The sequence below is a fragment of the Lemur catta genome, chromosome 9 (assembly GCF_020740605.2).
Source record: "Lemur catta isolate mLemCat1 chromosome 9, mLemCat1.pri, whole genome shotgun sequence".
Classification (NCBI taxonomy): domain Eukaryota; kingdom Metazoa; phylum Chordata; class Mammalia; order Primates; family Lemuridae; genus Lemur; species Lemur catta.
In genome coordinates this window covers 69544677-69561319 of record NC_059136.1, presented here as the reverse complement: position 1 = coordinate 69561319, position 16643 = coordinate 69544677, and the positions used below count along the sequence as shown (strand labels likewise).

Here is a 16643-nt window from a genome sequence, read left to right as displayed (position 1 = left end):
TTTCATTTAATTCATTCAATGCTTAAGAGATTTTCTTTTAGCTCCTATTTCTGGTTATCTAAATGTAACTAATACTATACTATTAATCTTTTGCAGCAATAAATTCTGGGGAAATGAATATAGGTACAGGAAAAATTATAGATCAAAAAATGTTAAAAGTGAAAGTCAACGTTATTCAACAACACTACATGTCCTTGGAGACTTAGGGTGTGTCCTAATCATGATGAAATGATCCCTAAAACCTAATGCTGCTAATGAAGTTAATGGATCTGGCTTAAAATTGGGTAAAATGGTTTTGAGGTCATCTGCTTACAAAGGTACAGATAGTGGTGATTCTGTTATCCTTAAATTTCTCTTGCTCCAAATATGCCTTGATTTGTGAGAATAACACGACTTAGAAGACTGTGCAGATCCGGGACTCTGAGAGTGAGAAGACGCCCTCCGCACGAGGTTTCGGGAGATGGCTCTCTGAAGATTCTTCGTAGAAGACCCGGCAGCCGTGGTGACCACCCAGGGATGCTCCAGGGCCTGGCCAGCGGACATGCGACGACCAGCCTCCAAAATTAGCAGTTTGTCTATGAAGTCCTTCGCCAAGTGGGAAATACTGGGCCAAGGCTGAGAAGAAAAACAAATAAATAAAGTTGAATAAAATAAAAATAAACACACAAAGAATCATATTCTTAATATGATTAATTAATTAACTAATTAATAGATTAATTCCTATCAAATCCAAAAAATGTTTTCAAATAAGCAATTTGAATGTTGTGTCATGAACCTAAAAATCCACTTATGAGAGAAGCAAAAAAAAAAAAAAAAACTCTTTAGCAAAAGAAAAGCCAAACACAAACACAGAAATTCTCCCCCGAACTCTCTGTCCAATGAAGGAGAATTCCTTTCCAGAAATCCGTCCAGCCTGCTGTCGTTTGCACATCACGTTTACAGGAGCTGGACAAGGCAAAGCAGCTATTTCTGATGAACTACATCAATATCAGGTTAGTGTTCACCACTCTATGGTCATCTCACTGCGTCCCCGTGACTTTGAGAGTGAGATAGAGTGGAAGTTGAAAGTGGAATAGATTCAGAAATCATCTTTTCTCTCCCTTTGAAAACTTACTGCGGACTTAGGATGCCTCCATCTCCACAGCTTGGAGAGAGACGGGGAAGGACCGCGAGGGCACATGAGCGAGGGACACTCCACAGTGCGCTTCCTCAAACACACAGGGCCCGGCCTCTCCGCACCAGTCGACTACAGATTGGGCTCAGCATGTAACAGAGCTCGGACACAGTACAATACGCACAGCTAAGTATTTGATGTTTCAGGAACTTATTCTGGCAATATTTACAGCAATTGCACATATTTTAAGTACAATAGCTGTAATTCATAGTGGCATTTGTGAGCATGAGGTTGTTGCTTTATACTCAAACTTGTTTTCTGCGTTACCTACTGAGAAAGAAAAAAAGCTTCTTATCTGAGGAATTCTAGCCCCTTTAAATTATCCAGCAGAGCAGCATAGAAATGCAAGAGCAGTCACATCTCCCTCCCTCCTTGAGCTAAATAATTAGCTCGCTATGTGGGCTTTCGACTGACACCAACCAGCCATAAAATGCCATACCCTGGACACCATAATGCATACGCTGTAGTTCAACAAGATATAGCCCATTACGAACCCATGTTATTTCTGTAAACCAGTAAGAATTCCTGTCAAACAACTTTATATCAGCCCATTCCTTGTTCCCTTTGCCTTTAAAAACCTGCCTTGTAACAAAGGCCAAATGGAGCACTTCCCAATGCTACTTGGAAGCATTTCCCTGGCAGCTCTCCTCACTTTGGCTCAAGTAAACTCTTTAAATTATATTTTGTGCCTCAGCTTCTTCCTTTAGGTCAACACTACCAATATATAGCACATACCTAGAAAAAAAATTAGTTTTGTAACTCTTGTCCTCTACAAAGGAGAAATAGTGAAAAAATGGCTCATGCATTTGCTGTATCTTAAACACGAGTTCTGGTTGATTTTTTTTTTAAATGTTATCTCCCAGGAAAGATAAGGGAATCCTTACCACCTACTGTCTTTGCCCTTGTATAAGGAAAAATCAGAGTTCTTACATAGATATCACATTCTCCAATGTCACCCCAGAATTTTTTTTTTTTTTTTTTTTTGTAGAGATGGGGTCTTGCTAGCTATGTTGCCCAGGCTGGATTTGAACTCCCCGGCTCAATCAATCCTCCTGCCTCAGCCTCCCAAGTAGCTGGGACCATAGGTATGTACCACCACACCCAAATTAACCCAGAATTTGCATAAAAAGAAACCAGCAAAAGAACTACACTCCTTTTTTTCCTTCAGTTTATTTAGGTAAAAGAGATATGAGAACTTTTTATTCCAGAAATAAAGTCATGAAATAAATGAGCAGACTTGCTAAATACTCAAACATGGGAAAAATAAAATGTAAACTCTGCAAGTCTAGACAAAGTACATCAGTGGCTAACACTCACAGTGGCATGCCCTCTGGTTCTGGCTAGACATCTTCTGGGCCCTGGATCCAGACACATTTATCTAACTAAGCTCAAGACTATTTAAATGAAGGTTAAATTAGATGGCTCCCTGGAACATTTTAAGACAAGCAACTGAATCTTTCTGAAAAGAATATAAAATATGTACAGTGAGGTTTATGGAGAGCTCATTAAGATGATCCCAAATGAATATATGCTTAAAATGCAGTTGAAGAAAATAAAGTAACTGATGTGCTGGAAAAAAGCTCTTCAGCCAAAGTTTGTTATTCAAACACAAGTTATAAATTACAGAATTCCTGAGCCATAAAGAAATGGAGAATGTCTAGGAATCGATTTCACATTACATACCAGAAAAGGAAGAAAATGAACTTGTGTTTTATTTTTATCTTCTTAATCTAAAGTTTATTTTTGTCTGTGTTTAACAAAGCATAAAATAAACCAATATACATACCCATGTATATTCTCTAAATGAATAAAAACTGAGTGTGCATGCCCCCAGTTTTTCAACTGATAGTGTTATGTAACCAAAACCAAATGGGAAACCACAGGTTGAATCAAATTCCCACTCTGGCCAAAGTGCCACCTGATGACATCATTGAGGCCTTTTACCAGCTTTCACATCCACTTTACATCCAATGAAGCTTTCCTCATAATTTCTCCTCCCAGGTTTGGCCAACCCTACTCTTTGCCTCAAAAATTCCCCTTGTTTGGTTTTTCTCAGCAGTCTCAGGTAGACACTGCCCAGGCCGGCCTTTTAGTCCATCTTAGTGTGAAAAATGCATGAGGTCAGTGTATCTGGGCTGGACAGGTTGTCTGGCCACACACGCCTCTGCAACTTCAGGGTCTCCATCTCCTTTTCAGAAAAATGGGGACCACCATATCTCTTTCACAAGATTGTTATTAGGACCAAATTAGATCAAGGATGTGACAGATGGTTTTCAAAGTATAAAATACTATGTAGACTTTTGTGGTTGTTCTTTTTTCTATTCAATCCTCACAGCTGAACTCTCTCCTTGGCCCCTTTGTGGACACATTCATTGACTGTACTTACAGAACTGGAATATGAAAATTGTCCAATATTTCTCAGGCCAATTCCACTTACTAAAGTGTGATAAAAATGTGCCCTCAAAAACAACAACAACAACAACAAAAAAGTCTGTCTTAAGAGGTAATGAAAGGTAGCACTTTCTTTTATCCCAAGATTATTCAATTAATTTAGTTGCAAGTAAATTGTAATATTAGCGTAAAGAGATTTGGCCATGAGGTTAGGAATGTTCCTACTTCTTTACCCATAAGAAAAATACTAAATTTAAAGAGGGTTGGGCCTTTACTTTTTTCCTTCTTTTTTCATTTCCTCACCTGTTTTTTTGCCTATTTTTCTGTCTTCTCCCATAGACACTGGCTTAACTGTATAAAACAACAATAACCAAAACAGAGGTGTAAAACTGAAATTTAATACTAGTGATTGCACTACTTACTGGCTTTGGAGGAACAAAAGAAATTTAGAGGGTTGCTATCTTATATGTTATAGACGTCTTGACTCTCACCTTCATACGGAGAAGTAAGCAATGATTGTCATTTATTACTTTCCAGTTTACTGATGAACAATCTTCTAATGGTTGACTAAGTCCAGGCCCTTTAAAAGAGCCTGGCTCTCTCAGCACTGCACAGCCTGGAGCCCGCCCTGGTGAGGACCTGGCTGGATTATTCTCCGGACCATCCTCCAACTTCCTCTCAGTCTGTGGCTCTCTGACCCATCTCCCCAGCTTTTTACCCACCCACCAGCTCTGTACTCCAGCTCCATCCTTTCCTGCCCTCTACCTCCTTCCTGTCCTCCTCCTTGATCTAGCAATCAGACCCCACTTCCTGCTCCAGTGTTCTACATCAGCTCACAAATTAACTTCTCTGCTCAGGGTTCTTTTCATCTAGGGGTTGCCCACTGCTTTGTGCACTAGAGGCCACTCCCCTCCCCTCCCCACTATGAACCCCTGGGTTCCCCACGGAGATCTATGGCACCCCCTCCAGGAGACAAGAGTCATTATTTAAGATTAGCATTTTCATTCTTTTCTTTTCATGAACACCAATTAATGGGGCTAATGTAATAGCTTGTGCAAAAGATTGATAAATATACAAAAAATGATTAAGTACCTGGTTTAAAGAATCAGGTTTGATTCCCAGCTAATGCACTAGGCCCATAACAACAACAAAGAAGAATGAATAATATTCCTACAACTAGTCAAAGCTTTCATATTTATTTCTTGTTTCCTTTGCATAAATGCCCACAAAGAATCATTATTAAAAATAATTATTAAAAGCTAGACACACACAACACACAAAACATAGACACAGTTCCTAAAATTCTAGATGCAAACCTTTGAATTTTAGCATTGTAATTAACATTGCAATTTGCTAAATATAGCACTTACTGAAGTATAGGGTAATTACTGGTAGATTTAATTAAAAAATTTTCAGAAAAGCTAAAAAGAGCTATTTTTTCAAATAGATGGATAAGCTATTGTTCAAACCCTTACACTAAAAGCACTCAATGTAGCATTTATCCACTCGAAAATAGTAATTTTTATTAAAAATTTCTACTGGTAACAACCTTCTGATGTTCTATTTTCCTTCCTTCTTTGAACATTAGCCTATGGTCTTGGTAGGATTTAACTCAAGGCTCTGAAACCAACTTTTATGCAAATGTGCCCTGAAATACTGACTAACTCTTCGTGACTTTGTTAATCGTAGACTCCACAAAAATCATTCTTCCTCACCTCAGGAAGCAGGAGATTCCCTACATCATCTTTATGTCATAGATATTTAACTGTTTTTTTCTTTCTTTATATCCCAATCTGCAAAACAGAGTTTAAATTGTGCTTTATCTTTGCCAAAGGTGAAAATGCTCAACACAAACCTTTAATTATGTCAGAATGCTCTATCTATTGGGGCATTTGGAAACTCTGGTAAAAAGTGAATAAACATTCACAAGTTATAGGTGACATCTAATTTTAAAATGGAAAGTTACTTAATACTATATCAGGCTCGCAAAGTGGGTATTTTTGTGAGTAGAGGTTTAGATATGAGGAAAGGGATGTTTCCACTTCTTCATCCACAAGAAAAACACTAAATTTAAAGAGGATTGCATAGAGTTTGAGCACCTACCATTTTTTGAAGCACCAGAGGTTAACAAGAGAGGTGTTTTATTTTCTCCAAGGAAAGAGGAACAGAAGAAGAGTGACCAAAATGAATGGATTGGACCCTAATGAAAAACCCCAATTCAACAGTTGCCTTGTTCTTGTATACCTAATATATGTTTAGAACAAGTTTATATATATATATATATATATATATATATGTTAGAACAAGTTTCCATAGTATAAACCTCATAAATCATAATATGAACAATATAAGCATATTAAGTTGGTTTCTAGAAACTTTACTCAAATAGTTCTTTTCTCTTCAACTCCATAAATTCCAATGAAGATGTCAAGGTCAAAGACGTGCAATGTAATCCAGGAAGCAGATGACATAGCTACTTTTCCACTCCAATAACTATCCCCTTATATCTAAAGGTAATATCTACACAGTCAAAATGAAATGCACCACCACCATTTTAATTCCTAGAAACACTCATTCTTTGTGATTGAGTTTAAGGGAAAAAGACTTATATCTGTTCAATTTAAGACAAGTCAAAGAAGAGATGAAGATGAAAATCAACTCACGGTGGATAACAGACTTAAACCTAAGGCACAAACTATAAGCATTCTAGAAGAAAATGTTGGAAAAACTCTTACAGACATTGGCCTAGGCAAAGAATTTACGAAGACCTCAAAGGCAATCACAGCAACAATAAAAATAAATAAATGGGACCTGATCAATTCAAAAAGTTTCTGCACAGCCAAGGAAAGTATCATGAGAGCAAACAGACAACCTATAGAATGGGAGAAAATATTCGCATGCTACACATCTGATAAAAGGCTGATAACTAGAATCTATATAGAACTCAGGAAAATCAGCAAGAAAAAATCAGACAACCCCATCAAAAAGTGGGCAAAGGACATGAAAAGAAACTTTTCAAAAGAAAATAGACTAATGGCCAAGAAACATAAGAAAAAATGCTCAACATCTCTAATCATCAGGGAAATGAAAATCAAAACCACAATGAGATATTACTTAACTCTAGTGAGAATGGCCTTTATCAAAAAGTCCCAAAACAATAATGTTGGCGGGGATGTGAAGAGATAGGAACACTCATACACTGCTGGTGGGACTGCAAACTAGTGCAACCCCTGTGGAAAGTAATATGGAGATACCTCAAAGAGCTATAAGTAGACCTACCATTTGATCCAGGAATCCCATTACTGGGCATCTACCCAAAAGAAAAAAAGACATTCTATAAAAAAGATATCTGCACTAGAATGTTTATAGCAGCACAATTCACAATTGCAAAGATGTGGGAACAACCCAAGTGCCCATCAGTAGATGAGTGGAATAATAAAATGTGGTATATGTATACCATGGAGTTCTACTCAGCCACAAAAAACAATGGTGACCTGGCACCTCTTGTATTATCCTGGATAGGGCTGGAGGCCATTCTACTAAGTGAAGTATTCCAAGAATGAAAAATAAGCACCATATGTACTTACCATCAAATTGGTATTAACTGATCAACACTTATGTGCACATTTAGTAATAACATTCATCAGGTGTCAGGCAGGTGGGAGGGGGAGGAGAGGATGGGTATATTTACACCTAATGGGTGCAGTGCGCACCATCTTGGGGGATGGACAGGCTTGAAGTGGAGCACACTCGGGTGGGACAAAAGCAATATATGTAACCTAAACATTTGTACTCCTATAATATGCTGAAATAAAAAATAATAATAAAATAAAATAGAAAAGAAAATAAAGTATGTTTAGTAAGATTTTATAACTGTTAAAATTATTTTCCATAAAATATCTTTTAAAATAAAAATATCATTAAAAACTATTAAGCACCACATTTTTATTTTTTGGTAAGCATAAGTATTTAGGAACTAAACCATAGGAATGAGAGCCAAATTACAGGAATTATGGCTTAGCAGACATAACTGAAATATAGAATAATATTCATAACATGAATAGAGAACAAATAGAGTAAGGATAGAATAAATGAAACTGGTGGAGAAAAAGAGACAGAACAAAACTGGGGTCCAGGATAGTGCAAATGACCACAATCCATAAGAATGTCACTTCTAAGGGAGTATATCAATAAACGCTTTTCTTGGCCAGGCGCTGGTGGCTCATGCCTGTAATCCTAGCACTCTGAGAGGCTGAGGCGGGCGAATTGATAGAGCTCAGGAGTTCAAGACCAGCCTGAGCAAGAGCAAGACCCCATCTCTACTAAAAAAAATAGAAAGAAATTACCTGGACAACTAAAAATATATACAGAAAAAATTAGCCAGGCATGGTGGCACATACCTGTAATCCCAGCCACTTGGGAGGCTGAGGCGGGAGGATTGCTTGAGCCCAGGAGTTTGAGGTTGCTATGAGCTAGACTGACGCCATGGCACTCTAGTCTGGGCAACAGAGTAAAACTCTGTCTCAAAAAAATAAAAAAAATAAACACTTTTCTTAACAGTATAGGAATCACAGGTAAATCTAAGCAGATGGAGACCATTTTCTATCAATGTCTGAGTGGGTCTTGCTCTGCGCTCTGTCACCCGAGCTGGAGTGCAGTGACGCAACGATAGGTCACTGCACCTCAAACTCCTAGGCTCAAATGATCCTCCTGCCTCAGGCTGGGACTACAGGTGCCTGCCACCACATCCAGCTAATTTTTCTTATTTTTTGATAAAGACAGAGTCTCACTATTTTGCTCAGGCTGGTCTTGAGCTCCTGGCCTCAAGCAATCCTCCCACCTCAGCCTTCCAAAGTACTGGGATTACAGGCATGAAGCACTACAGCTGGTTTAAAAATCTGTTTTTAATATCAGTGTCTATCCTTATCAGCTGGCTGATATGGTTATAAGTCGCATTTTATTATCAATTCATTTCACACCAAAAAAAAAAAAAGACTGCTGTGATACAGTGGAATATAATTAGACAAGAATACATGATTCCCAACTCATGGGCAAGAATTCTTATAATTTGTCATTAGTGTCAAAATTCTAACACCACGCTTTTCTCGCTATTCCATTTAAAAGATGAAAAAGATATACTTGATAAATGAAGTTTGTACTGCAAAAATAAACCCATAAAACTAATAATTTGCTTAAGCAAAATTCAAATTTTTAAACCCAGTCTCATGTGTTAATAGTGACAATAGCATTTTATATAACACTGATTCTATATGTATTAATATGTGGAACTTTTCAAGGCACTTATATCTATTAGCTCATTTGATCTTGGCAACAACCCTGTTAGGTAGATACCATCATGATTACCATTTTACAAATGCAGAAACTGAGATTCAGAGAAATTTAAAAACATGCCCAAAGGTATTTAGTAAATGGCAGAGCTGTTAATGGAATCCAGCCAGTATTGGTCCAGATTGTGTTCTTAACCATTATATTACACTGCTTTTCAAAATACTCATATCGACACGCATGCATGTACACACACACACATCCAAACTCTTATGTTGCACTAGTCAATTTATTCCCTTTTACATGCTTTTGCATATGTTGTTCTATTTCGAATATGTGAGTCTCCCCTTCTAGAAACTACTACCCTTCCTCCAAGACAGCACAAATGCGGCCTTCTTTATGGAATCTGACCCAACTTTCCTAAGCAATGACAGGTTCTCTTCCATTGCTCCTGTGAATTTTGAGACTTTGTTCCTACTCGTATTAAAGCACTTATATTTGAAGAAATGTTAATAATACTTGGTCTCTCAGCCAAAACCACTAGATCCCTATAGCAGGGACACTGAGCATTTTTCATGTGAGTATCCCCAGAGCTGAGCAATATTCCTGGCCTGATTAGCAGGAAGGGGAGGGGACCACAGAAAGAGGCACCCAGTCTTCAGGATGAGTCCTTTACTTACTGTCTCCAGGACGAGCTCTGCCACCCTGTGGAAAGCCCTGGCAATAGCATTGCTAATCAAGCAGATAAGTAAAGGCCTCCCTCGTACAGTGGGAAGGAAATCTTTGCTCTCTTCTATTTATTCCTTCTCCAACATCTGCTGTGACTTTCTACCTTGGTTGCTCCTCGAGCATTGCAGGAAGCAGCTAGAAAGGGGAACTCCCACCCCAAACCTGCAAAACCCTGGGAATCTCTTCATAATAAATCACTTGCACAAGACTCTTCTTCTCAGGGTTCCTTCTAAGGAACCCTCTGACGTAAACCTAACAAAAGGAGTTTTTAACAGAATATATTATTATTCTTTCACATTATAAAATTAATTGTGATATCTAGTCTAAATACAGCCCCAATGGACCACAACCCCAATAGCCACACTCTGTGTGGCCCGTCCGGCACTGAGTCATGCATGGTTGGCCCAGGACTCCTAATAACCAACAGAACGAGGCAGAAGGGAGACTGTGCTATTTCCAAGTCCAGCCTTGAAGAGGACTGGCAGCCTCCATATCTCCCTCTGGGAATATTCCCTGTTGGAACCTGCCATGTTTAAAAACACATACATGTACAATAAGGTACTAAAGTTCTGTCAGATATAGAAAATATTATATTTAAATTTGTTATTTAACTTTAATTTTGCTTGTTGTTGCTGTACCCACAGATGTTACATTTTAAGTAGCTATAATCAAGCTATCAATATTTTTTATGAGAAATTAAAAGTAAAATAAATGTGCTCATTTGCTCTACATGAAACAAATTTCCTATTTTGTCAGGCTTCCCACACACAAGCATTGGCAACTTTCCTTCCCTACCCAAAAGAACAAAAAGTTAACACATTCATGAACACTAGGAGTTTCAAGTTTAAACAATGGGTAAATATTTTACACAAGCTGTGAGGTTAAACATTCCACTGTGAAAACACTACATCACAAAGAGGGCTTGGACCATCTAGATTTTAGACAGAAAATCTCTCGCCAAACACCCAAGCATCACGCTGAGCTTCTGAGTACACATGGGTTTAGGCGGCCGGCTCAGGCTCTGCATACTGATTAAAGAACACACTGCAGACAAACCCACATCTCTACTTGATCATCAATGTCAAGTGCTAACTATAGGCAGCTGTGACCAAGGCCCTTGCTACTTGAGACCAGTGGCTCTCAGTGGGGATAATTTTGCCCCACAGGGGGCATTTAGCAATGTTTGCAGGTATCTGTGAGTGTCACAACTGGGGGAGGTGTGTCACAACTGGGGGAGGTGTGTCACTGGTATTTAGTGGGTAGAGGCTAAGGATGCTGCTAAACATCCTACAGTGCACAGGATAGCCCCCCTCCTCGTAAAGAACCATCCAGCCTCAAATGTCAACAGTGGCAAGGCGAGAAACCCTACTCCAGGCCAAAACAACAGGAATAACATAATGATCGCTTACCTCTCCTGTGTAATTATATTTGCCTTTCAGAATCTTCCTGTAAAGTCTTGCATGGCTTTCATCATCAAAAGGCAGGAATCCGCTCAGCAAAACATATGTGATTACACCAAGAGCCCACATGTCCACTGCACTCGTATAAGGTTTCCTTAGCAAAACCTCAGGGGCTATGTACTCTGGGGTCCCACAGAGGGTCCTCATCATCCAGTCACCTCCTTTGTTCCCAGAGTGTGCCAAACCAAAATCTGTGATTAAAATTTTTGACTCAGCACCTGGATGATAGTATAAGAGATTTTCAGGCTTCAGGTCCCTGTGAGTGATTTGCAAAGTGTGCAAATACCTAATCCCCTCAGCAACCATCTGGAGGATTCTGACGGCGTCCCGCTCTGTAAAGGATCCCTGAGCGATGAGTCGGTCGAAGAGCTCTCCTCCTGTGGCCAGCTCCATCACCACGTAAACTCGATCCTGGGCCTCAAAGATCTCTAGGAGCTGGACAATGTAACAGTGGCGAACCCGCCTCAGGACGTGGAGCTCAGAGTCACACACTTCTCTGCCTTCTCTCACTCTGGTTTCCATTACTTTTATTGCAAAAGGCTTCTTGGTGGTCTTCTGCTCTACCCTGACAACCCAGCTGAAACTGCCTGTCCCAATAAGTGCCTTGATGTCATATCTGTTGGGAAGAAAAACCAAACCTGTCATCCTCTGAAGTGATAATTCTCAACATTAGTTAAGTCCATACTTTATACCATCTTTTCTATCTTTATATTCCCTCCACCAGATTTCTTTGCTTATTATTACTTAATTGTGCTTATTATTTTTGAAAGCTGCCCCGAATCCTCTTTTGAAATGGAGGCAAGTGACATAAAGGTAATTAGTTGATAAATAGTCTTAATAACAATAGCTACCATTTATTATACATTTATAATATGCCACACATTATATATTTTTAAATTTTATACTTACAAAACCCTACTAGGTGATATAATAATACCCCCCTTCATCAGACAGGGAAATTAAGACTAAAAAAATATTAAGTGATTTCTTAAGGCCACACAGATTATGGTTAGAGTGGATGGGATTCAAATGCAACCCCTCAAAATGCGTTTCACCAAAATTTCTTTAAAGAATTTTAGACGTTCCTTTTACCATTTTCTTTCTTTCCTCCAGCCCTTGTTTTTATCATTCTTCAACAACAACCAAATAAGCTGGGGAGAATAAGGAAGAAGCTTACTCCTATTATAACTTCTCAAAACAGGGACCCATGTAAACCTCTACTAAAGTTAAAGAATTGTATCAAATTAAACCCTCTACCTTTATTTCAGACATGTTGAGAAAATGTTAGACTTAAAACCGTAATTTTATAGCTGGAATTATTAAAGAATGATTTAACTGAACCCTTCATTTTACAGATGAGGAAATAAATTTGAAGAACAGGTTAGCCAATTGGTTGTTTACGTTATACAGTCAGGACCAGAACCCAGATTTCCCTATGTACACCATAATGCAGGCTCTTCTCACTTTATTAAAAAACCTCTCTCAAGTAAGGATCCCAGAGAATGGAATGTGCCCAGGGAGTACCCGAGGAGAAGGCAATGTTTTATATCACATACTCAACCAAAGATTCAAACACAAGTATCAATCTGTGCTTTAAATAGCCTTATTTCTTTTTGTTGAGCTTATTCTTCCTGTAATTTTTTTTTTGCCCTCTTATTTGTTCCTTATATTCCTGTGGATAATGAATAAAAATGACATTTGGCTGTACCAGACTATAGAAAACAGCTTTGTTCTCCACAGTGCATTTAATTTTCTGGCCAATTACCTTATCAAAACAGATAGCAATTTAGTGAACTTGAATAGATTCTTTCTCCTCTTTCCTTTGCAACTTTGCTTTTTTGATTCACGTGCACTTCCAGTGTGATTTTGAAGATAATCACAGGCATTTCCAATTCTATTGCTTTGCAGACCAGCCAGGTTTTACATTACTTCGATGTGGATGAAAGCACTTTGCAAATACTAATTTATCGCTATGCTCTCAAAACTGCCGGCAAACTCATTTGTTCACTGAATTAATCATCAGATATCAGACAAGCTACCACTTCTGAGGAACTATACTGTTTTGCTTGAATAAAAGAGGCTTTTTTCAATACTGTTAAGGGAGCTTCATATTCCAAACATTTGAACAAATGCTGATGATTTGGCATTGGAGGAAACAGTAGGCTTTAAGACAAGATATTGAGTAGTGGGAATAAGTGCCTCAGACTGTTATTCAACTTGTCCCATAACAAATTCTTATAGCTGCAGCCTTGCTCATGAGTACCCAATGGCCGTGGATGGTGACCATCTTTATGACTTGAGTGGCTATACCTTGTAAAGTGCCTATCACAGAGGGGGCAGCAATGAATGCTGAATGAAAGAAACATTCACTGAATACATATTTTTCCTGCATCATCACATATATTTCAAAAACATTAAGGATGCATTTGCAAGGTCTTTTCATTTCTTCCACTTGCACTCCACCCCCACCAAACAGTAGCCTCAAGATCAGTTTTGTAGATGGTAAAATTTCACATTATCCCAGAGATTATGCAAATTGTAAATATTTAACCAATATCAGCTATAACCTCAGCTGATACAAACTGTGAATTTTTTAACAGGGCTAAAAAAATGATATATGGGAACAATGATATCATGCCCTGTTTGATAGAAGTAATTGTAATGTACTCCGAAAAGTAAATATAGTCAGATTTAAACTCTGTCACCTCTATTCTGCAAGAGTTATAGATGGAATCACAATGAAGAGGAAGGACAACTGCCCTCTCTCTAGGCCCAATTCTGCCATTAATTTGGACAAGTGACTTCTTACCCTTCTGGGGCTCAACTCCTCACCTGTTAAAGATGACCCTTGAGTTAAAGCCTTCTGCTTCTATGACTCTTACACTCTAAGGGGCTGGAACTAACGTGAGAGTAGGGATTAGGAGGGTGGATAAAGATCAGACCAGAGAAGCATCATCTCCCTGACTACACACGACCAGAGATGCTGCTTAACCCATTCAGTCTTGCCAAGACCCCATATCTACTCAGATTCAAATTCACTCACATCAGCCAGCCTTGTTCTTCTCTACACTGGACTGATTCTCTAGGAGTCATTGTACTATAAGTCCTCAAGGAGGCCAGGAAATGGCCCTACATGGACTCTGGGCAGAGTACTGTGATAAACTGAGCATCTGATTCTAGAACTAGAAGTGCCCTTGGAAGCCAGCTGAGCCATCCACAATTGTGTCCCACCCAACACTGCAGAAGGGAAGGAGATTCTGGGATTTCCTCACACAACATGTCCAACATGGCACACTCTGGGAAAATGATTTCTCAGGCCAACCAACTGCAATCTTTGCTCATCTTCTACATAGGGTCAGCCAGGTCTTAGTTGTACTTCATGAAGGCAATAGTAAGTGCTGCATCTATTCCTCTAAATGAGGATTTGTGCATGCACTGTGCAGCATAATTTAGACATATTACTTTAATTATCCTCACAACAATCTTTTGTGATAGATATTATTATTAATCCCATTTTAAAGAGGCAGAAACTGAGGAAGAAGAAAAGTTAAAGAACATTCTAAATGGCACATGATAGAAGAGATGGGACCGGATCGCAAGTCAGGCAGACTCAAAGGCTCGTTCTATTCCACTAACTATAATCCCAGTTTCTAGAATTTAGTAGAGGATCCTTCACACAACAGGTCTGGTGGGACCCAGCCCCAGTATGTGGGTGGCAATGCCTCCTTCCTCCACAGACTCTGCCAGAGGTTGGAGGCAGTGCCCCTCCCCTCCCCAGGATGGGATCACCCTTCCTTTTTTGTTGCTGCTCCTGCTCTCCTTCCCCATGCTCTTCACTCTCTGCTCAGAGATGTCAAAGAGAAAATGTACTGGACACATGAAAAACAGCAAGGAAACCCAGTTGTGATGGCTCATGCCTGTGATCCAACACTTTGGGAAGCTGAGGCAGGAGGATCACTTGACCACCGGAGTTCAAGAGCAGCTTGGGCAATAGCGAGCGAGGCACAGTCTCTACAAAAGTTTTAAAATGAGCTGGGTATGGTGGCTGGCGACTGCCTGCAGTCCCACCTACTCAGGATGCTGAGGCTGGAGGATCACTTGAGCTCAGGAGTTGGAGGCCACATTGAGCTGTGATCAGCCAGCTTGAGTGACAGCGGGAGACAAAAACAAACAAACAGCAACAACAACAAAAAAAAACAGCACAACAGGAAGACTTTACCCGAGTTTCAATGGGAATATGACAATAGGGGTCAAGACTGCTGCACTAGGGGAGAGAGAGTTCCGGGATTAGGCCATCTGCGCTTGCAGACTGGCCTTGTGAAACGGGAGGTCAGGCTCCCACCCTCCCACAGAGGCTGGGAAATAGCGGCCCTGAAGCGCTTCGTCACATTTCGAAGGGACAGCTCCAGATCCCAGAAAAAAAGACATTCCTAGGTTGGAGAAACTTTACATTTCAAAGGGGCAGGGAAAGAATTAGGGAGGTCAGTGTCTTCTAACCCAAAAGAAGCCTGCCCAAAGTTCGGTCCAGCTGGAAGAGCGTTAAGGCTGTCTGGGTCAGCAGTTTATGGTCTCTACCAGCCCCACGCCCGCCCCAGCGCGGCGCTTTACCTGGCCAGGACCCGGGGGTCGAACTGGGCTCGGAAGCGAGCCACCTGCATGCTCCGCGCCACCTGGGCCGCCGCCTCCGGCCCGGGCCCTCCAACCTGGGCGCCGCCTGGGCTTTGCCCCTGGTGTTTGACCCCGGCCCTGGCGGGCGGCTCCGGGGCCACCTTCCTGCTGGCGCCGCACCCCATGCCCGCGGAGGGCAGCCCGCGCCCCGCCCGGCCGCCCCTTTGTCCCCAGCACAGCGGGGAGGGGGCGGGACACTCCGAGACAAACCCCGCTGCGGGGTCTTCGTTAGGAGGAAAGCCTGCTGCTGAATGCCCACCGGGGTCCCAACGCCTTCATCCTCATGGACCACTCATCTGCACGTACAATTTGACGTGGGGAAGCAAAGTGAACTAGAAGGCACGTGCCTGGGCTTAATTCTCTGGGCTTCACTTTTCTCATCTCTAAACTGAGGCAGTGAATATGTAAACTTATACGATTCTGTGAAGGATATTGTCTCTCTGAAAGACTTTTATGTCTCCATGGCTGAACTCATATCTGGATAACATAAACACTCTCTCCATATATATATTTACATACATATGCACACACACACATACACGTTTATATTAACATATATTCTAAGAGCTTATAATATTTAAAGCATAACATCACTGCACTCTATTGCATTAAGTAAAAAGTCGACACTCTTCTGTGTCTGGCACTCCTGACTCTCACCCTCTAGGTAATTTATCTGAGATAGAAAAACTCAGGCCCGTAACAAATGTCTAGAACCCAGCAGAACATCCTAAGCAAATTACAAGGATAAAATGTGTTTTTAAAAGTATGTATAATAATCTTATATTTTCTATATATTTCGCTCTTGTATTCATATATATACACATGTATGTATGTGTATATATAATACAATATTTTATTAATATAAATATTCTGATAGCTATTTTATATATTGATTATATCCTTATATCAGCTATCATTCATACTGATCAACTATA

General features: G+C 40.0%; 1 protein-coding gene across 1 annotated transcript; it reads right to left on the bottom strand.

Moving 5' to 3' along the window:
• Positions 1-309: 309 nt before the first annotated feature.
• Positions 310-15833, bottom strand: PSKH2 (protein serine kinase H2). The gene is made up of 3 exons (XM_045560955.1): positions 15649-15833; positions 10990-11656; positions 310-615 (listed from the first exon to the last, which is right to left on the bottom strand). The coding sequence occupies exons 1-3, from the start codon at positions 15831-15833 to the stop codon at positions 310-312; spliced, it is 1158 nt and encodes a 385-aa protein (XP_045416911.1).
• Positions 15834-16643: the final 810 nt, after the last annotated feature.